General features: G+C 42.1%; 1 protein-coding gene across 1 annotated transcript in view; it reads left to right on the top strand.

The window, feature by feature from the left end:
- PHACTR3 (phosphatase and actin regulator 3) overlaps positions 1 to 22,900 on the top strand; it is a 191,113-nt gene that overhangs the window by 163,089 nt on the left and 5,124 nt on the right. The window contains exons 9-11 of the mRNA XM_075012157.1: positions 9,724 to 9,779; positions 17,555 to 17,616; positions 18,818 to 18,958. Coding sequence (XP_074868258.1) covers positions 9,724 to 9,779; positions 17,555 to 17,616; positions 18,818 to 18,958 — 259 coding nt within the window. The remainder of the gene's footprint in view (positions 1 to 9,723; positions 9,780 to 17,554; positions 17,617 to 18,817; positions 18,959 to 22,900) is intronic.

Raw genomic sequence — 22,900 nt, 5'->3', positions numbered from 1 at the left:
AAGTGTAGATGTAGCTTTACTCCTCATGTCTCACGAGGAGTACTGGGGCCGACTGCGACCCCAAGAGATCAATTTCACATGTCCACCCGAGACACATGAAATTGAACCCCAGAAAATCAACCCTGAGAGAGTTGATCTTTCAGGGTTGTGTACACGTAGCCTTACTGTCAACCCCAAATAAGTCTAATAAACTCAGTGGAGTGCACTCTCAGCACACACTGGTGTACGCAAAGACACCCTTTAGCTCCGTGGTGTTTATGGGAACATTGATATTAGGATTAATTTCAAAATCTTCGCAAAAGCAATCACTCCTTGGGCTTAAGAAATACTTATTTCTCCTTTGCCTCCAGCAGGTGAGGCAGGCCTACCACCTGTGATGCCCAAAATGTTTCTAACTCTGCTAGCTTCCCCTAAACTCTAGCTCCTGCCACTGGCTGTCAAATGCACACGCACACACCGTACATACCAGAGGGGCTGAATGACTTGCCGGTTCCCTGGGCAAGGAGTGTGAGGAGGCCACCTCAAACAGAAGGGGCAGGAAAGACCCTGCTACCACAGGCAAATTGCTCAGCTGAAGTGTTACAAAACCCAAACTCAGAGCGTAGGTGAGAAATCAGAAGACATGGAACAGCAGAGGGCTTTACACCAAACCTGGCAAAACCAAAAAATGTGAGGGTCTGCCGGGCTCTGTGTTCAGGTCCTGTCCAACTCCAACAACCACAGCAGCAGCTTTGAACAGGGCACCCTGCAAAGAGTGTCCAAATATTTGCTGCAGTGACTTAGAAGTAGAAAACCAGCTCCTCGGCTAGCATAAATCACTGGCACGCTATTGGTTTCAACTGAACCCTGTCTATTTGTGCCAGATGAGGCTCAGGTTCACACTAACACGTCTTCTCCATATGCAGCGGCTACGCCCCAAAGGAGGTCATAAGTAGAACCCTGGATGGATATAAATTTGTATCCACTACTACATCTGCAAAAGTGAGCCACAGATGTTTGCCTACATGTGTGTGGCTGCAGATACTGGCAGCTTTGCAGGACTCCAGTCATATGCAAGTCCAATAATTGTACTCAGGATACATGCCTTGCAAAGGGATGGTGCAGATCCTGCAAAGAACTCCAGTTAGTACAAAGGAGAGTGTACAAGGCAATTTCCTCACAGGTCTGCAACAAGCTGGCTCCCCTCTCTCCTAGCTCCTGTCTGCTGATAGATTCAAGGATTAAAGTAGCCTGCCAATCCCTGGAGAGCTCCAAATGTTTCTTTCTACAGTTAGAATCATAGAATACTAGGACTGGAAGGGACCTTGAGAGGTCATCGAGTCCAGCCCCCTGCTCTCATGGCAGGACCAAGTACTGTCTAGACCATCCTTGATAGACAGACATTTATCTTACCTATTCTTAAATATCTCCAGAGATGGAGATTCTACAACCTCCCTAGGCAATTTATTCCATTATTTGACCACCGTGACAGCTAGGAACTTTTTCCTCATGTCCAACCTAAACCTCCGTTGCTGCAGTTTAAACCCATTGCTTCTTGTTCTATCCTCAGAGGCCAAGAAGATCAAGTTTTCTCCCTCCTTGTTATGACACCCTTTTAGATACCTGAAAACTGCTATCATGTCCCCGCTCAATCTTCTTTTCTCCAAACTAAACAAGCCCAGTTCTTTCAGTCTTTCTTCATAGGTCATGTTCTCTAGACCTTTGATCATTCTTATTGCTCTTTTCTGGACCCTGTCCAATTTCTTCACATCTTTCTGGAAATGGGGTGCCCAGAACTAGACACAATACTCCGACGGAGGCCTAGCTAGCACAGAGTAGAGCAGAAGAATGACTTCTCGTGTCTTGTTCACAACACACCTGTTAATGCGTCCCAGAATCATGTCTGCTTTTTTTTGCAACAACATCACACTGTTGACTCATATTAAACTTGTGGTCCACTATAACCCCTAGATTCCTTTCTGCCATACTCCTTCCTAGACAGTCGCTTCCCATTCTGTATATGTGTGAAACTGATTGTTCCTTCCTAAGTGGAGCACTTTGCATTTGTCTTTATTAAACTTCATCCTGTTTACCTCAGACCATTTCTCCAATTTGTCCAGATCATTTTGAATTTTAAGATATCACCACTGGCTTTCTGAGGGTTTGGGTCCAGTGCTCCAACAGCTTGTTTTTTACATTCCCATACTGAAGACTTTAGATCTAAATCCTAGTGTCTCACTCATAAGAGTGCAAAAGAACAAACTATATGGAATCACAGAGTTAGAAGGGCCCACCAGCGGACAACTTTGATGGTGATGACTTTGATGATGTGGAGGAAGATGAAGGGCTGGATGACTTGGAGAACGCAGAGGAGGTCAGCACTCAAACCCTTCATCCCCTCAGCACAGATGCACATGCTTCAGCTTGCCTCCTTTTTTAATACAGCATTTACATTTTCCCCAAAACACTCCGAGTTTCTGTCAGCCAAGAAGCTAGTGACTGGGAATGGCAACTGAACCCCAGTCCCTGCACTGCAGGGTGCCAGCTCCTAGCATACTCATTTGCCATAAATAAAGCAAAGAAAAGTTGTTCTCTCTTGCCAGGAAGGGTAGAGCAAGAGACAGTGGGTTCAAACTACAGCATAATTGATTTAGATTAAATCTGAGAAAAAGCTTCCCTGAAATGTGAGGGAGACGATTGCTGTGTGTGAAGTAAATACTAACCAACTGATTGATACACATCTAGGGTGTGTGTATGTGTCTTACTGACATGTGACCCAGTACGAGAGGAGACAGGAAATTAGTGATTTCCTCTGCAAGCTGCACCTAGTGGCTGTACTTGGGTTTGTCTTGCATGTTCCCTTAGCTGGCAATCTCACAATAAAAGGCAGAGAGAGCTTGCTGGGTGAGCTAATGAAGACTCCGTCACTGAGCAAGCTAGTAGGAGCTGTGATAATTGTCCCCACTGGCAGCCTGACCTTCCGCGTCTGATGCCTCCATGTGGGCACCAAGAGAAACAGAGCAGACAAGGGAGAACCAGTATTTCCTTCTCATCCTCAGCAAGGGCTTCTAGGAATCTCAGAGGAGTCACATTTGCACAATAAGGGAAAAACACAACCCAGAGTCACCTCCAAAACCTCAGAAGTTAAAAAGAGCTGTATGACCGACTGATAGCTTTAGTTCACTGGCTGCTCAAAAAAAATTTTTTTTCAGTTAAATGAACAGTGGGGAAAAGTTGTACCAGGTCAAAGTAAACATTATTTTGTTTGGATTTCTACTGAAAAATTAAATAAAAACTGAAGTAAATTTCAATACCGTCATTTGGAATTAAGACCAGAACATTTCAAAGTTGAAAACATGAATTTGAGTTTTTATAGCTTGCCCCCCCCCAACCAAAACAATTTGGAAAAAATCAGAAGAAATTCATAAAATGTTGTAAATCTGCATTTTTTAGGAGAAAGAATTTCAGCTGAGAGTTGTTGCCAATTCTATGCAGCACCTGAGTTATACACACACAGCTGTAGTGTGCTTAGGCCTATGCAGAGGCAGTTGTTGTAATGACACCTTTGGGACCAATTAATTGTGGGCTAGTGCAATTTTGTTTCATGTTTCTGGAAGTGTGGCCCTCAGCATTAAAGCTGGATTTTGATAAAAAGCAGAAGAATATCTGGACTTGATGGTTCACGTTAACTGGGCCTGGAGTAAAGTGAGCGTGGAACTGCTTCTGAACTTTGGAAAACAGCATCATTTTCCAGTCATGTGGGTGAAAGAGTAACATGAAATGCTTGGATTTTGGGTCAGATTGTTTCATCTTTATCAAATTTGAGTTACTCACAGATGCCCAGGCAAATTTGCAAGGAAATACCACTGCAGTCTTGCATATGCTGCTCAGTGTTTCATGTGCTAGCTGTGTTCTGCTTAATTAAAAAAGGACACAGGATGAACGTGGCCTCATTCACACTTTCACACTTGTGGCAGACCTTGATATCTATGAGTGTGAGTCAGGAAAAAGTTTTACTCTCTGAGCTAGATCCTCAGCTGGTATGAATCCCTATAACTATGTTATATTCACTAAGGATAAGGCTCAATACAAGTGAACTTGCCTGCAAAGTTAGGAGAAGCTGCAGTTAACTGAATGCAAATGAAGAGCTTTGGAACATAGCAAGATAAGAACCACTTGACATTCAAATCAAGAGAAGGAAGTGGGGATGGCTGGGCCACACTCTCAGAAAACCGTCATCCAGAATAGTCCGCCAAGCTCTCAAATGGAACCCGCAAGGAAAACGCAAAAAGAGGAAGACCTTGGACAACACGGGGAAGATCTACTGAACCATCAGAAATGTCTTGTTGTGTCCAGTCCCTATGTCAAATAATTCAAAATACCACACTAAGATTTCAGTGCATTTACAGCATGATGGGCCCAGACTGGATGTTCATTCTGCTGGCGAGAAAGACGTAGGCCTCTAATCAATGTGAAAATCACATTGACACATACAGAAGTTCTTCCATCCTTTACAAATCAACTAAGCTCTCAACCTGTGGCTTTTCACCCTCTTGGGGAGAGCTTATGGAGACACTACAGTTAATCAGACTGGGTTCACCAGATGCTCAGTTTCAGCCTTTTTGACTTGGTTGCCATTCACTTTGCTCTCCAAAATTACAAAGCAGGGATTTGCTGGCTATGTCCTGAAATCTGCTTTCAGCCTTAACAGCTGGAGCCTTTAAAGCATGCAGAACTAGGGCAGCAGGTTTGAAGAAGTTTTGGTTGTGCCCAGAATCTGCACCCATCCCCCACAATATGCCTAAGGCTTTGGGAGGGAGTTTGGGTGCAGTCTGGGGACTAAAAGAGGGTATCAGGGCATAGGAGGTGGTGCAGGCTATGGGAGGGAATTGGATGCAGGAGACAGTCTGGGATGCACAATATGATCTGGGTGTTTGGGAGCTGGGGGAGCTGTGGGGTGCAGGCAGGGGGATGGACAGGGAAGAGACTCAGCCCTGAACTTTGATGGAACTGGGCCAGGAATATTCCCAATACACCATGGGCACACAGAACTTGCTGCCCATTCATAGAGAGTGTTTTAGTGGTCCCTGTAAAGGGTCCTAATCAGCACCTGCTCCATGACTCCTACCTCCAAGAGGGGGCTGGAACCCAAGCACCCCTCCCCCCAACCCCGGATATGTCATTTCACCTGTCTGCTTTTCACAGGGAGGAGATTCTGAGGCTGTAGGGCTGCCATCCCCGCTGGGAAATTGAGCTGAGCTGTCTGGTGAGACACGCTATACTCAAGGAAAATGGGAAGGGGTTCTCTTTTCTTAGGTCTGGCAGAAAAGTTCCACAGGTGCTGTTCAGTTCTCAGCATGGAATATCAAGTAGAGAAGCAATGGCTTCTTGCTTACAGTCTGCATCGGAATCTCCCCAGCAGAGATCAGGTTCAAAACACAGAGGCAACCAAAATATACCCGTAAAAAAAGAAACATGCTGCTCAGACCATGGCATATGCTCACCTTGCTCCATACCAAGCCAGGTCACTGACAGCAGTAGGGCCCATAGTTCAGAACTGAAGTATTGTTTGCTCCGAGTCCCACTGAGGTGAATCAAGGCAGAGGGTCTCAGGCAGGGAGGGGCCAAAAAGAGGCTGTAGTGGTGCAGGATGGCTGCAACCCCTCCATTGGAGAAATGGGGTGCTGCTGGCTAGGTTGGGGGCACAGGGGCTAAAAGACAGGCTGATTTCATAAGGTCCTACAGAACAATGGGGGAAGCTTCTGGGGATCTGCCTGGGATGCAGGAAGCTGTGTTTTTGCAGCTAGATGACTGCAGCTCTTGCTACTGAGAAAGCAATGGCAGTTTCTTGGCACTGGGAATGGGTAAATGCTGTGCAAGAAGCTCAGGACGTGCCAGCATTGTGTTTCAAAGCAGAAAACCCTTTCTTTCAGAACACCTTGTGAAACATTGATACAGAGAAAAGGAAGCAGACCTTGTACTTACATAGAGAGACCGTTCCCAGGAAGCCTGCAAGAAGCATCACGAAGCATTTCAGTCCTTTGAGACCCTCTCAGCCAGAAAAGCCTCTCTCCAATCTCCCCACCTTTCTGAAGAGGGCTTCTATAGTCAGAGATACAAGGAGACCTTGTTCTCCCTGACAAGGCTACACACAGCTGCCTTCTATCTTTTTCAATCACAGCAAAGGGAGGGAAGCAGCTGGAGCTGTTAGCCTTTGCTGGCTGGCTGCCTGTCTCCCACATGCCTGTGAGTGCAGCTGTAGTGAAAGAGGCCTTTACCTCCCATGCTGTATGTTCAGAAGCCATGGAGGTGCTCATGTACCTCAGGAGTGAAGGCTGAATAAACAAAGATATCCCATCTGACCAATACACAGGAAACTCTGTATTAACTAGTGTTCAGCCAACCCATACTCTCAAATAACTGGCACTGCCACCAGGCGCTATGCCAGTGACTAAGTTTCTACTTCCGGGCTGCTGTGCTGCTCGCAGGTGGTGAAGGGATTCCCATCCCACCCTGAGCAAGAGGGTGGCAGGACAGGTGGCCAGAGCACAGGGAGCCAGCTGCCCTACACCCCATACAGCAGCACAGGCTAGGGTTGCTGAATCCCTGTGAGAGGGCAGCAGGACAGGCGGCCAGAGCACGGGGAGGCAGCTGCCCTGCCCTTCCCCCACATAGCAGCATGGGCCAGGGCCTGAGTTGGTGACCCCTGGTAGGAAGTGCAGAGCAGGTTGCATGGACGGAGGCAGTGCTCTGGGGACTCGGCTGCCGACGGTTTTGGGGAGGGGAGTGTTGCTGTAGTGCAGCTCCATTGTTGGAGAACTGGTGGTAAAGGGATCCCTCTCTCTTATCTGTAATATTTTCATATCCAGCAACCTTCCAGTCCGGTGAAAGAGTTTACTGCGTATAACAATTGCAAAATAATATGCAGTTACACCAGTGGACTTACATAACAATATTGGTATTATCTCTCCCCCTGTTATCATAATGTCTAGATATGTGGTATTTTTATTAAAGACTCTGCTTCTGGAATCATGTTATTTCATGAGACCTTTATCTTTTGCTTTAAGAACAAGTGAGTTTCTGGCACTTGTGGATGTGAAGAGAACCTTGCAAATTTGGTCCAAGTGCACCCTGAAGTCTCAAAAATAGGATGGCAAATAAAAAAAATTAAGAAGTTATCTTTCAAAGCCAATTTAGTGAGTCATTGCAGGATAGGAGGCTGACACTTGATCACTGAATATTTGAAGCTGTCAGGACTGTGTAAAGGGCTTGGTAGCCTCCTGCCAGGTCATATCCATGTTTCTTTACTATGTACGATTTCTGCAATTACATATGCAGCTATAGTGTGTGTGTGCACACAGCTCTGGTCCTGAATTATGTGCTAGTGAATTTAGGCTGAGAACTGGTTTCATATCCCTGATTGCCAATGGAAACTTAATTCTGTCACCAACACATTTTTTTTTCTAGAGGGAGATTTACAGGTTTATTTGTGGGAGCAGAAAAAGGGAGTGTTTTTTTTTTTTTTAAAAAAAGCAGGGATAATCATAACATGTAAATATGGAAATCATCAATATTCATAAGCATTCAGAACACTGCTTCAATTGTTCTGATCATGGTTAGCTTTTTTAATCCTCCAGTTTAAAGGTCCTTCAACAACTAACGTATGATTCCTAGGAGAATCTATAAACATTCCATGGAGGTGGAGTAATTAAAAGGGATTTGATGGAGGCACATGAACAGCAGGTCTGGTGGCCTTTTGATTTACAGATAAACTCAAACAGCAAGTCACTCTTTCCTGGTTTGGAGTGTGAAGAGGCTGTTAATCTCTTGAAACAAAATGTCCTCAGGGAATTGTATCAGTGTTGAGACATATGGTGATGGGAATTGGGGGGCGGGAAATGAAGAACAATTACTGTGAATTAAAAACATGTGGCCACCTTGTCAACTGGGGCATTTCTGCATAACTCCAAACACTTTAGTAAAATGAAGCTGAAGTACCCAATGTGAGTTGAAGAAAAAGCCAGCCCCTGCCCCCACAAAATATCCTTGAGGGGAGACGAGCAGGTGGCAGTGGAAACAATGGCTGAAGATAGGGCAGGGGTTATTACTTGAGCCCTAAACTCATGGGACCAAATCTTGCTATCATTTACATTGGTGTAAATCAGAAGTAGCTATGCCAAGCTCAGTGAAGTTACGCCACATTTACAGCAGTGATAGTGAGGCTATGTCTTCACTGTGGGACAGATCAACAAGGCAGCGATCAATTACTGCAGGCCTCGAGTTATCATAGCTAGTAAAGATATGATAAATCGAATGCTGAGCACTCTCCTGTCAACTGCAACAGTCCATAAGAACCAGACATGAAAGTGCGTCAGTGGGCGCACATCTCCTGTTGACTCACCACAGTGAAGACACGGTGGCAACTAGATGTAAGTACATCGAATTCAACTATGCTATTCATGTTGCTGAAGTTGTGTAACTTAGATCACTCTCCCCCCAGTAGTGTAGACCTGCTCCAAGAATAGATTTGGCCCTGTCTTTGGTGTTAGAGGAAGTAATAAAAAAGGACAAGCATGAATGCTGCTGGGAGCTTATTTTGTGTTTGAACTTGATGCTGCCAAGAATAACCAAGGAACTGATTTCTACAGTGAATTTGATCAGGTGGCAAATACTGGGGGCAACCTAGCATCATGGACTTTGTCATTTTAGAGTCTGTTCGTGCTGACCCCCTAATTTATTTTGTGCGTATTTGATGTAGTTCAGTATTTCAAGACCCTTTTATAATTGCGCCCTTTGCTCAAAGTGATACTAGATTCACTTTCATGGTATCTGGAAGTCACTGGGGGAGCCTGTTGCTCTGTCATTTTGTCTTTGGCATCTCCAGACTCCAACTGTGCATCACCTATTTCAGGGAGGAGGCGACAATTCCTAATATTGCTTGAAATCAGTCTAAACCCTATTAGGTTTCTGTTGGCTGGATTATTGTTTGAAAGCTAGCAAATGCAGTAACTATAAATGCTTGTGTGTGGGTGTGCAATTACCTGAGATTCTCTGCAGATATTAGCAGTATCTCTTGGGGAACTCTCATTTGGTATGCAGGATAAAATCGCTAAAGCACTGATCATATGATCTGAAGACTCAATCCTGAGGCAGCACTACTGAAGGGGGAGGTGAAGCTGCATAAGACAATTCACTCTGTGCAAACAGCAGGAAGCTGTGAGCAGCACATGAATTTGATTTACCAGGCACTAGTACAGCTCTGTCATATCTGTAACCAGGAAACCACCCTGCATAAGAAGCTTTATTTCAAGCAAGTCTATTTATTTTTAGGCAGCATCATTGATGATGCTAGAGAAAGGGCACCCATCGCTAAATGAGAGGATAAAGTGGAAGCAGTAATTGCTGCAGAAGATTTCCTAGAACACCGTTTGATTCTCAGGGTAACTGCCTCCTCGAGAATGAATTTACTTGTAGTGGGGTACTATTTTCAGCTGACTTTGTTTGAAAAATAGGATCAAGAGAATGTATATGTGAGGGTAACCGAACAAATGCAAAGAAAACTTCCATCTGTGCTGCTGGCATCTAGAAAGAATAAAAGGACTAAATATCCAGTCTTCAGGATTCCCTTCCTCCGCTGACTGGAGAGGATTTTCTGAGGAAAACCCCAACGCCCCCTCATAGCCCAGTACAGACTTTTGCAAGAACAAGCATGGTACAAAATGTGATTTTGGTGTTTTTCCGCAGGCGCCTGAGCCAAAGACCTGCTGTTGAGGAGCTCGAAAGAAGGAATATACTTAAACGTGAGTACTTTAAAAAATTATATTATTTTGGATGTTTGTGGCTCACATACATTTCTCAGAGCCATTTCCGAGTTGGGTCAAGTTCATGCTTTCTCTTTGGCAATCGATTTGTAACCAGTGGAATTTTCACTGTGATGTGTTCTGGTGTCCCATATATGTACTTGTCTGAAGGCACATCAGTTGGTGCAGAACAAATGAATATAAATCTATATTTTCAAATTACTCCCACTGCTATAGCAGAATGAGAAAGGAAGCATGGCAGTGGTTTGACTTGGTTTGGCAATCACCTCAATTATCATTCTACATAGGACAAACTAGCAATTAAAACCCATCAGTGCCAAAGGGAAGCACACAAGCATCTTTGCAGAACAGTGATTTTCCTAGTAAGTAAACAGCTTCAGGTCCATTCCTGATCTAATTTAAACAAAAACTTAATTAAAGACAGGAAATTCAAGCTAAGATATTACAAGGTTATCAAGCACTTTGCTTGTCAGTGTTATCTGAGCTGATGGAAACTTCTTCTGAACTTTCATTAGATGGCTGGGGAATCACCAAATGTTGAGAACAAGGGAATCTTGAAAATTGTTTGTGTCATCACATGCGGTCATGTGAGGTAACTGACAGGGAAAAGGTGGAGTTCCATTGCTTTAAGGAAAAACAATGTTTTTTGTGTCTGTACGAGCACGTTGGCAGCCCCCGCCGGAGGATTGGCTGGGGGTGGAGGTGGGCGTGGAGCTGGCTAAGTACCGTCTCCTCTTTTTTGAAACAAAAAAAAAGCACTGAGGAGAAGTATCATACATTCTGCTGTATTCACAGTGTATTTTAGCACCAAACTGCAGAAGACATCACATGAAAAATTACTGATTATTTGTTCGAATAAGCTTGAACAATTTAATGGACTCTGTATCCATACTATAAAAGCAATGCTAACTTTGGCTTTTTGTTTAAATCATGTCTAATAATTTAAATGTCTGTATTTCAGTAGTACACAACATCGCCTAAATACTTTGCCTACTTTAATCATAATTTAATGTCACAAGGCTGGGCCTGATGTTCTAACCTCCTGATTTGATTAAATATTTGACAGATGCATTGTCTTCCTTAAACTTAAGAAAATACCTGTGAATGTGGGGACATTGTTTCCAGAATGGTTTAGATTTAGAAGGGGCTTTTTTTAATACAGTCTAATTATGTATCCCAGTTATTCACCTGAAGGTGACCACTAGAAATATACAGTAGACCCTTAACTTGTGCGGGGCATTCTCACAACCCCCACTTAAGTCAAATCTCATGCTTAACTCAGAGGGCACCAGCCCTGGTCCGTTTCCTGTCTCCAGTGAGTGGAGGGGAGCCAGGGACCAAGCGTCAGCCTGGCTCCCACCTCTCCACCACTCTGGGTGCCAGGCATGGCTTCTTCCTGGCTTCCCCCACTTGGGGGAATCCAATAAGAAACTGCAGTGGTGCAGCTGTCTGTCTGCTCAGCTTCCTCCAGCTGGGAGAAGCCAAGCTGGGCAGATAGCTGTGGTGACACAGCTTTTCCCAGTGGGGTGAAGCTGGGGAGAAACTGCAGTGGCGTGGCTGTCTGTCCACCTGGCTTTCCCCAGCTAGGAGAAGCTGTGCTGGGCAGACAGCCATGGTGGAGTAACTTCTCCCAGCTGGGGGAAGCTGTGGAGAAGCCATGCCACCATGGCTGCCCACCTGGCTTCCCCCATCTGGGGGGAAGCTGGGAGACAGACAGCTGCAGTGGCACAGGTGTCTGTCCACCCCACTTCACCCACCTGGGAGAGCTAGGGGCAGAGAGCTGCAGAGTAGGTTCAAGTTGCACTTAACTTGCGTTACCACAAGTTAAGACTGCACATTTCAGGGGTTTACTGTATAGGTTAATTACATTGTAGGTAGTCCGTCGTGTCCAACGATGATGTCTTGAGCTTGCACAGGCTCATGGGTTGTGGACTCGCATGTGGCTGAGGAGTCCAAGCTTTGAACGGCATGGGCATTCACAGTGGGGGCAAGGGAATTGTCCTGGCTCTGTTGGTGAGGCTGCTGCTGTTGCTTTCTTCCTTTCACGAGCATCAATGGGGCGTATGTGTCGCTGCTCTTCGAAGTTGTCATACACGTGTTGTATGAGAGCACACGAGCCTGTGCAGTCTTTTGCATACTGCTCTAGCTGATCTGGTTTTAAACCAGCATGAGCAATGTTGGCCTTCATACAGTCTTTTTACCTCTTGCGAGGCCTACCTTGATTCCTTTTGCCCTGGGAGAGTTCATCGTAGAGGAGTTGCTTAGGGATTCTTGACTCTTCCATTCGTATGATGTGCCCTGTCCAGCGAAGCTGGGCTTTCAGAATCATGGCTGCGATGCTCGTGGTTCCTGCTCTGTCCAGGACTTCCAGGTTTGTAGCTCTGTCCTGCCATGGAATGTGCAGTATTGACCTCAGGCTGTGTGTGTGGAAGTGCTCCAGCAGTTTTATATGTTTTCTGTAAAAGGTCCAGGTTTCACAGCCATGCAGGAGACTGGTCAGGAAAACAGCATCATGAGCACACAGATTTCAGTGTCACCATAATGTGAAGATTTGGTTGCATGCTGCTTTTTTTTCATAGCAGCTTATACAAGAGGACCCAATGCTGCCCTGTTGAAGTCAACAGTGATTGGAGAACAAAGGAAATTGAATGGGATACAGTTTTTCAAGTACACCAAATCATTTACTTTGTAAATAGTTCTTGTGACATGCAGATTAACCACTCGCTCAACACAGGCACATACATATTCATTTACACACATTTTAAATAACATATATTCTTGTGTCCTTTAAATGTATTATGCCAGCTTCATTTTAATCACATCCATCAAAAGGAAAATAAATGAATCTCCCATTGGTAACCTGGTCTCAGTCAGAGCTGAGTTCATCTGAAAACCTGACACTTCATGTTTGTTACTTTCTGACATGCACTGGTTGCATCCTTAATCTAGGTTAAACTGACCAGCTTTAATATTAAAAAAAAATTGTGTTACGTTTATATAATGAGGTTAGAGATGATAAAGCAGAATTAAAGATATGTCCTCAATGCCAGCTAAAAACACTAGCTGTGTCTACATGTGCCCCTCCTTTTGGAGGGGGCATGTTAATGAGGGAGTTCAGAAGATGCTAATGAGGCGCTGACATGAATATCAAGTGTCTCATTAGCATAATGGCAGATGTTTGTAATTTGAAAGTGCTGTTTTTGGAATGCATGCCACCCGCGTAGACAGGGACCTTTTGAAAGGACCCCCCAGACTTCAAAAGCCCCTTCTTCCTATTTGGTTTTAAAAGGCCCCCATCTACACAGGCGGTGTGCGTTTTGACAGCTACACTTTCGAATTGCGCACTGCTGTCATTATGCTAATGAGATGCTGCATATTCATGTCAGCACCTCATTAGCATTTGCCAAATGCCCTCATTAACATGTCCCTTCTGAAAGGAGAGGGCACATGTAGACACAGATCCTGGGTTAGATTCAGTGCTCATAAATCTGGAGTAACTTCAGTGAAGTTACTGTGGGTTGGCATGGGTTTTATCTTGGATCAGAAGATACACAATTCTTTTTTGTTAAATCAAAATGTCAGCTACATTGCAAAGAATCCCAGGTCATCCATTGGCCATAGTTTGATTTCAACTATTGAAAAAGTATGTCAGCATTCAAGTTAGTGGTAGAGAGAGACCCACATTGTTCCCAAAGACTTTAACGAGAACATGATTGTATCAGATACTGCCAAGCCATAATTATATTAGGACTCCCACTGAAATCAAGATCACCTCATCAATTGCGAGGGTTTGCATGCTTCGCTCTGAAGACAATGATATATTCATAAATACCTACTGCTGAAATGAGTAATACTGCCCCAAAATGTGTTTTGAGGCTTGATTAGTTAATCGATTAGTTCATGTTTATATAGTCCTCTCAAGACGCAACACAACATCAGTGCTGAAGTGATTTTTTTCAATGTTATCTTTGAAAGCAGGAGATGGAAGGTTTTGTTTTGTTTTTTTAATTTCCCTCATGGGAGCAACTCTGGGATAAATGAGATAAGTAAAACAAAACAAAACAAAACAAAAACAAAAAAAACTTCCAACACTTTTTTGTAATATTACTGATTTTACTCATTCCTGTATCTTTATATAGGCCATGTCTACACTAGAAGCATCTGTCAACAGTAACGTCTGTTGACGGAGTACTTCTACATAACAAAAGCACATCGAAAGAGCAATCCACCTTGTCCACAGACAGCAGCCAGAATGCCCTGCCCTCTGTTGACAGACCAACTAGACAAGGCTGCCCAGTGAACCAGAAGCCCTCTCTGTCGACAGAAGCACTATTCCTGAAATTTCTGAGGATAACACTGTCGAGACAAATGCAGAGGTCTGTTGAGACTGTTGACAGAATGCTTTGCGTGTGCAGACACTCCCCGAGTTATGTAGACAAAAGGCCCCTCCAGTCGACAAAACTCTCTAGTGTAGACAAAGCCATAGAGAAAAAACACTTCTTCCTCTGTACAGAGCACCACTGCCTTAGGAACTGTATTCAAAAGTAAAAATCAGTGCCAGAGTTTAGAGGGGCTTTCTACTGAATTCTGAGAGCAAGCCATTGATATTCATACTCAAACAGGTAGCTCTTCTGACGTCCCATTGTACAATCCCTGCTTCATTCTTATCACTGGTGAGTGTGTCTGTGTCATGTGTAGTTTAGAATTCCCTCACTAACTTGTAGGCTACATCTAAGACTACATTTCCCTTTCGAAAGAGGAATGCAAATGAGGTAAACCAAAAAAAGCAAATGAAGTACTGATTTACAAATCTCATGCTTCATTGCATAATGTCATCTGATCACTCTTTTGGAATGTGTTTTTTGAAGAAAAAAACAGTGTAGACAGGGTCCTTTCGAAAAAAACCCTTTTTTGAAAGAACTCGGTAAACCTCTCTTTTTTTCAGGAATAAAGGTTCTTTCGAAAAAGGTTTTTCTTTCTTTCTTTCTTTTTTTTTTTTTTTTGGCCAGAGGGCTCCATCTACACTGCTTTTTTTTTTTAAAATCTCTTGTGAAAAAGTGATCAGACAAGATGATGAAAATGAAGCGTGACATTTTTAAATCAGCACTTCATTTGCATTTTTGATTTCCTCTATTTGCACTCCTCTTTAGAAAGAGAAACATAGTCTAGACATAGCCATAGAGAGCAAGAGTGAGAGTTGCACTTCTGCATGTGACACTGTATAACTGTGATTATTACTCCACTGAGATGTGTAGCATTAAAGTCAGGTATTTACTAATGAATGGACCCAAATATAGGCAATATGAAGTAGCTGTGAAAACCTCTCTAGTTCTTCTTTGTAATAATCTCCCATTGGTAACCTGCTCTTCTTCCTGCACTCTGTCACATCTCTGCTGACATTTCCTTGCCTCAGATAGGTAAAGTTTATCAAGATTTCATGTTTGCTTCCTCATAAATTGCTTTGCATTCTTAAGCAAAACAAACTAAACTTTACCTGAATCAGAATATGCCATTCTAGATACAGACCATGATGTGAGTTTAGCATTTCCAAACAACAAAAATCAGTCTTCTGACTGGATAGGCATATTTGTGTTTCCATTAAAAAAAAACATTATGTGACCATGTAGGATATATTATACTTACATTCTAATTGGCATTGATGCTGATATAGAACAGCCTTTTTTTTTTAAAAAAAGAGTGAAGATAGAACCATATAGGTCTGGGCAAAAAGGATTACTAAAATTGAAGTAGGTATTTTCCTTTCTTGGTTGGCGGGGGTAGCCTGCCATTACATAAAATGTTCCATTTCTTTTTGTCTATATTTCCCTATTTTCTCCCCAGATGTTTTGAACAATTGCCACTTAAATCTCTGACACTGACACATCTAAACATTACCACATCATCAGTCTCATGTACTTTCAAGTTATATGCATCAGTGCTATAGGCTATGGGTACACTGGAAGCATCTGTCAACAGACAGTTCAGTCGGAAGAGACTTGCTGACAAAATGCCTTTCAACAGAGTGTGGCCATACCCTAAAGTGGATCGAAAGAGCCATCCGCTCTGTTGACAGTGAGTGGCCACACAGGCGGCCCTCTCTCGATAGAATGGCAGACGGCTCAGCAAACAGGGCTGCCCAGTGAACTGGAAGCTCTGTCAGTCGACCGAAGGCCCCTCAAAGCATCCACACAGCTTTTCTTGTCAACAGAATCTGTCGACAAAGGCGGTCTTCCTCAGCTGGTAGAAGCAGAAGGTTGTCAATGAAAGTATAAACTTTTATTGACATACTATCAACAAAATGCATTTTGTGGGTGGATGCTCCACCAGTTTTGTCAACATAACTCTCTAGTGTAGCCATGGCTATAGTGTACCGTATGACTTTAGGTAAATAGAAAATGTAAATCAGAGAATACAGTTGCAGCTATGTTGCCACAATGGTTCTTGAAATAGATTTATGTCTTTGTGTTTCAATGTAATCTAAGAAATACAGAAAAAAGGGAGGGGCAAAAAAGGGCTCATTTCATTAATTAGCCTTTTCACGCACAGTAGTTTAACACTGACCACATTTACAGGATCTCTGTTAGACGTAGCAGTGGTTTTCAAACTTTTGACCCAAAGACCCCTTGGTGTCTATGGATTATGTGTAAGATTTCCAAAGAGGTCTGCATGGCCATTGAAATTTTAAGGGGTTACAAATGGAAAAAAAAAAAGGTTGAAAATCAGATCTCTAGGCTTACTGAATTGTTAAACATCTTTTCCCTGGGTCGCTAGTATTGTTTAGGTCATGGACTTGGGTGTAAATTTAGTAACAGACAGCACTAGAAATAGAAAATCCATTTAGCACTATCCTAAGGCAAATGATATATTTCACACAATGGTACAGGACTTCAGTCTATTTTTAGACTCAGCGTGTAGGAGTTATCATGGTTTGAATGTTAATAGTCACAGCACACAAAAGCAAACTGACTTAGGTTAGAACAGACTAGCACTAAAGAAAACATGTAAGTCTAAAGAGGCTCTAATGCATTTGGAAGATCTTGAATAGTAGAGGGAAAAGGCATGTGTGTAAGTCAAGGCTGAATATTATAGTAATGTGACCAAACAAATATGAATCTGGATAGCATTAAGTTCACAAAGTACATGCTTTCCCTGAAGCATGTACAGGAAAATGTTTCAGCATCCTAATGCAAGCATGAGAGGACTCTAAAGAAAGACATGGCATAGAAATGATCACTCAGTTTTAAAGGTATTGTTTTTCTCTAAAAAAATATCTAGTTGAAAAATTGGATTGGCTGCTTTGTTTATTACATTGTAATTGGAAGTTACATCACAGGAAAAGGTGACTGACACAATTTCTTTTGTGTAGAGCCTTGGGCTGATACAAAATTGGTATCCTGATCAGCAAAAATGATCTGAGGATATCCACATCCATGGATATGAATACCCATGGACATAAAGCAGATATCTGCAAATTTGCAGGGCTCTAGATACAAAATTTGCATCTGCATTTACATCTGTAACTGCAAAAATGAGCTGCAGACAGCCACAGATATAAAGTGAATATCCATGGATTTGTATGGCTCTACTTCTGCATCCTCTCTGCAAGGCAGCTATAGATTCTGGCAGCTGACCAAGCAGCTATAGTAAGGACTGAGCGGTATAACTTTTATTAGTGTCTGCACGTAGGGAAAACAGCCAGTCTTCCTAGAGGAGGAAAGTCATCTCTTTGATATATATATTTTTTTTTTCTGCAGAAAGAAATGACCAAACAGAGCAGGAAGAAAGAAGGGAAATCAAACAGAGGCTGACAAGAAAGGTAATTTTTTTAAAATGTATTGAGTGACATTTTAAATGTTTAACACAAATTAATAACAAAGATCCCAGAGCAAAAACAGTATCTAAATGTTTTGAATCATTTTAAAGACAAAGAGCTGTGGTGGTCACTATTAAAAAAGCCATCATATGTACACAATGATATGTGAGAGTTGTATTTAATAACTAGAATATCTTAAGTAATTATCTGCAAGCATCGGCTCCTTAAATGGTACTCACTGTATGAGAGGTGAATGAAAATTTTACACAAGGACCTAAAATCTGCATATTTTGCAACTACACTGCTAGGAAAGCACTTCTTTTCCACTGTTTCTACCAGTGACAATCCCCAAGTAAACTGACTTGCTGAGCAGCAGGTGCATTCCTGCCTATCATTTCTCCTTGCAGATCTTTTCATGATAAGATCTTATCAGATTCTAGGCCTGATCCTGTCATTGTTCTGTTGCAGGAGTCTCCACTGGAGTCAGTGGAAATATAGTGCAATATTCAAAGGCACATTGTGATGACAGTTTGCTAAGTCCTGGGTTTTAGTCCTTATAGTGGACCCAATCCCAAAGCCTTTACTTAGACCAAACTATGGGAATTTCAGAAGACTGAGCTGTTGCATTGGAATTCATTGTGTTTACTTAAAATATATTGCAAGTTCAATTTTATAAAGGTCAGTGTGGCAAGATGTTCCATTATGAAGCCAGTATACAATAACCCTGAGTTCTATATACCCCATTATTCCTGTTCCAACACTTAGAAGGGTTTCAGTAGCTCCTTCAGATAAAAGCACAAAGAGAGCAAAGTAGAGTTAAAAAATGTCTTTGTAGAAAGACCAAAGACTGCACAGTATTAAAATTAATTATTTTTCTTTACAAAAGTTATCCTAATTTCTCTAATCATGGATAAGTTTCTTACACTGACTGTAGGACAGATTCTGAATTCAGTTATAACAATGTAAATAAGATCAGAATCTGGCTCAATATCATAATGCCCCTGTGCATTAAGATCAAATTAATCAATTTCAAAGCTTTTCAGTTTAAATAGATGTACATTTTAATATAAATAAATATATAATACACAAAATGAAGATGGGGAATAAAAATGCATGTGATTCCATTTTGGTACTGTTGAATGTATGTTTCAATTTTTCTTCCTATTCATACTGATCTACATCTTTATAAAACTCACCGATACAGCTCAATCAGAGACCTACCGTCGATGAACTAAGAGACAGAAAAATTTTAATTCGATTCAGCGATTATGTAGAGGTGGCAAAAGCACAGGACTATGACAGACGAGCAGATAAACCCTGGACAAGACTATCAGCAGCTGATAAGGTACAGATTTACTTAAAAATATAACTAAGTTGACTACTGTCTTTTCATTTGCTTTGTTGGTTGCTGTTTTTTGGGTCATGTAAACAGTGGTATTACTAAACAAACCTTGATATTATAATGAAAAACAGGTTAAACCTCTTTCATCTGGCATTCTTGGGCCCTGACTAGTGCCGAACTAGAGACTTTGCTGAACCGTAGGAGGTCAATATTGTCCAGCAACATTACCAACGCCTCCACTGCTTACTGGGCTCTAAAAAGACATTTGGGGTAATCAGAGCAATAATAAATAATAGCACAGAACACTGAGGCTGTTCCTACATAGGCCACTTCCTTTGGAAGTGGCATGCTAATACAGGGAGCGAAAGATGCTAATGAGGCGCGGGTGCAAAATTCCCATGCCTAGTTAGCATAACGTCACGAGATTTGGAGACCGGAAGACTGTTCTTCCAGACTCCAAAATGCCGTGTAGAAGTGCGGCCCGGGGGGGCCTCTGGAAGGAAGTCCTCCTTCCGGAGGCCCCTTCTTCCCAGAAATTTTCGGGAAGAAGGGGCCTCCGGAAGAAGGACTTCCTTCCGGAAGCCCCCCGCTGGGCTGCACTTCTACATGGCATTTTGGAGTCCGGAAGAACAGTCTTCCAGACTCCAAATCACATGATGTTATGCTAATGAGGAGTGGGGAATTTGCATCCGTGCCTCATTAGCATCTTTTGCTCCCTGTATTAGCATGCCACTTCTGAAGGAAGTGGCCTGTGTAGAAACGGCCTGAGAGTCAGGGCTGGTGGCTGTAAACAAACTTTATGGGATCGCAGAAACTTGGCCACACCCATGATAAGTGGCTATCTAGCTAACTAAAACCATGCTGGACTACAGATGTTGCTGAATGAGTGTGCTGGATTAAAGAGGCTTAACCTGTACATCTTTGAAAATTCACATTAAGATGTGGTTTGAACCGGGATGGGAATTTTCTGAGTCACTATAGGGGCTTGTTTGCATACTTGGCTTAATCTAATTCTTGACTCTCCCTGCCGCCCTTCTGCCCCTCTACTCTCTGATTTGCTCACCTTGGTCATGTTTTTGTCTGATTTGTCCACCTTGACTACTGTTTTTGGTTCTCTGTGTCTTAAATATTGAATCTATTCTGGTATGGCTATGGTCTGAGGAAGTGGATCTGTCCCACGAAAGCTCACCTAATAAATTATTTTGTTAGTCTTTAAATGCTACTTGACTGCTTTTTTGTTTTGATAGTATATAGACTAGCATGGCTCCCTCTCTGTTCCTATCTTTGAAAATTGTCTGCTCTTGGGTAAAAATGATACTCAATACTCCTCATGAGCCCAATTTTGTACTCTAAAGTTATTTGGATCACCTAGGTGTAACCTAGGGTACAATTTATACACATTTACACCTTAACAGGTCATGGGAATTACACACATGCACACATGACAGAAAAGCTTTGCAGATAGTTGACAATGATGCAGTACTAGCTGATGCAGATTCATATACTTTAAGGCTGGGTCTACACTTGCCCTCAGATTTGAAGGGCACATGTTAATCAGGGTGACAGGAGATTAGTAATGAAGTGCTGCAGTGAATATGCAGCACTTCATTAGGCTAATTCTCGCCGATGGCAACTTCAAAGCTTAAAACTTCGAAGTGCTGGCAACCGTGTAGCCACGGGCACTTGGAAGTGCCCATGCTACTTTGAAGTCCCTTTACTCCTCAAAATTTTGAGGCTACATGCATGCTGGCACTTCAAAGTTTGAAGCTCCGAAGATGCCACAGGGGGAGAATTAGTCTAATGAAGTGCTGTGTATTCACCGCAGCACTTCATTAGTAATCTCCTGTCACCCTGATTAACGTGCCCCCTTTGCAGTTGGGGGCAAGTGTAGACAAGCCCTACATGTTCCTGAATTTTCAACATACAGAAGCCATACTGACCATGGCATGTAAAACATACCTTTTAATAGTGAAAAGGCTTTCTAAAAAAAAAACAGTTATTAGAAAAAAGTATGTAGTGCAGTTTACTACATGATCTATACGTGTTATTTGCCCTCCATTACTGTAGTGTCTGAGCAATCTAAGACAGAACTTTACCCCAAGAAGTTGCTTATAACAGTATCTTTGTTACAAACATGTACACACCACTACTTTATTCTCTGATAAACTCCTGAAAAAGGCACTTTGATCCCAGTTTTTCACTAGCCCAGAGAGGGGCCACTCTAGAGAACACACATTTTTAATTTATTACATGCTTACAATTTTTTTTTGCCATGTTGTTGTGGCTATATTGGTCCCGGGATCTGAGAGAAAAGATGGGTGAGGTAATTTATTGGCCCAACTTCAGCTGGTGGAATGGAAAAGCTTTTGAGCTTCACAATGCTTGTTCCTTCCAACCAGTAGAAGTTGTACCAATAAAACATACCAGCACACCAAACTTGTTTTTTTCATATTCTTGATTTACAGTATTAAATGATCCTAGACTTCATACTTGAGTAGCTGGGTAGTAAGGAAATGATTTACTGTAAGACAGGCTAGAATGTTTGCTGAATAAGAAATGTTGAAGTTTTGGCTCAAGATTGCAGGATGCTGGGACAAGTAGGGATGTTGAGCTAATTATTGGATACAATGGCAAATATAGAACTGGACGGCTTACTGTTTGATCCTGGGATGTAGAAATCAGACTTGTCTTTTTCAGTTCCAAGCACTGAAGTTTCCCAACAAAAAGGTAGCATATATATGATCAGTGTAATAAAAGGTATTAGAGAACGCTAACATTTAGAATTTATTTTTATTTGTCATCTTTGTCTTAGTTGTCTTCCTGAAGTCATATAACTGGTTACAGGGAGTATTATGTTGCAATGTATTATGTTAAAATCAATGTTGTAAAGCAGAAGATTTACTGGTAGTTTGGGCTAATCAACATCTAGAAAATAGGAGTTTGATAGTCATATAGATTTGAGGCTGAAAGGAATCCATATCGGAGAAAGACAGTGTATAACATTTTTAAAGTGAAAGCATAGCTCAAGGTGTATGGCTGTACTTTATCTAGAGACACTCGTTAACGTATATGAGACATATTTGCTTTATAACCAAACTCCCACTCATTGGGTGACAGCCCCTGAACCCACAATTATTCTACAAGGTACTGTCTGAAATTGGAACAGACAGTTACATAAGAATTTCAGACAGATGTGTATCACAACCTGTTGAATCCAATAGTCCACTTTGTGTCTATCATTCGGGTGAACTGAATTCTGGTGTACACCAGAAATCTCCAGAGAAATCAGTCATGCTGCACCCACTCTCAAGAGTTCTCAATCTGGTGTGAAACATGAAAGTCATGGTCCATCCCTTTCAAGCAACTCTTTGTCCTATCCTGTGAGATGATATTTTAAAATAAACATGCAATTAAAGTGGACAACCTTGCATTCACATCTCAGGGTCTGAAAAAAATCAATATATTTCTGGGCAAAAGTTATACTACTTTCCCTCATATTTTAGTTTCTTCCAATAAACCACATCTCTGATTTGACACACGTGTATTAAGGTTCACAATTTTAGGTAGCTAAATTTTACATATATATATAAAATTTGCACGCGCACACACACACACACACACACACTACAAAAGCACTGTAATATCATCCAAGCAATTAACAGTAGTCATTTGGGGAAAGGGAACAAATCAATTTACAGCTGGTTTGGATTTTATGGTGTGTAATATACCAAGACAGAAAATTCACCCCACCCCATGATTATGAAACACCACACATGTAAATGATTGTAGTATCTTGTCTATTATTGGCATAGTGTGACAATATAGTTAATTTTTTATCTGGAAATTGTTCAGTACTGAAATTCTCCACATTTCAACTGTTCAATTGTTGACTGCATAACCTCTGCTTCTGCTCATGAACTTAACCAGAGTATCATTAAGTGTTGG

This window comes from Carettochelys insculpta, chromosome 17 (assembly GCF_033958435.1).
Source record: "Carettochelys insculpta isolate YL-2023 chromosome 17, ASM3395843v1, whole genome shotgun sequence".
NCBI classification, from domain to species: Eukaryota; Metazoa; Chordata; order Testudines; family Carettochelyidae; genus Carettochelys; species Carettochelys insculpta.
This window is presented reverse-complemented; position numbering and strand designations above follow the sequence as displayed.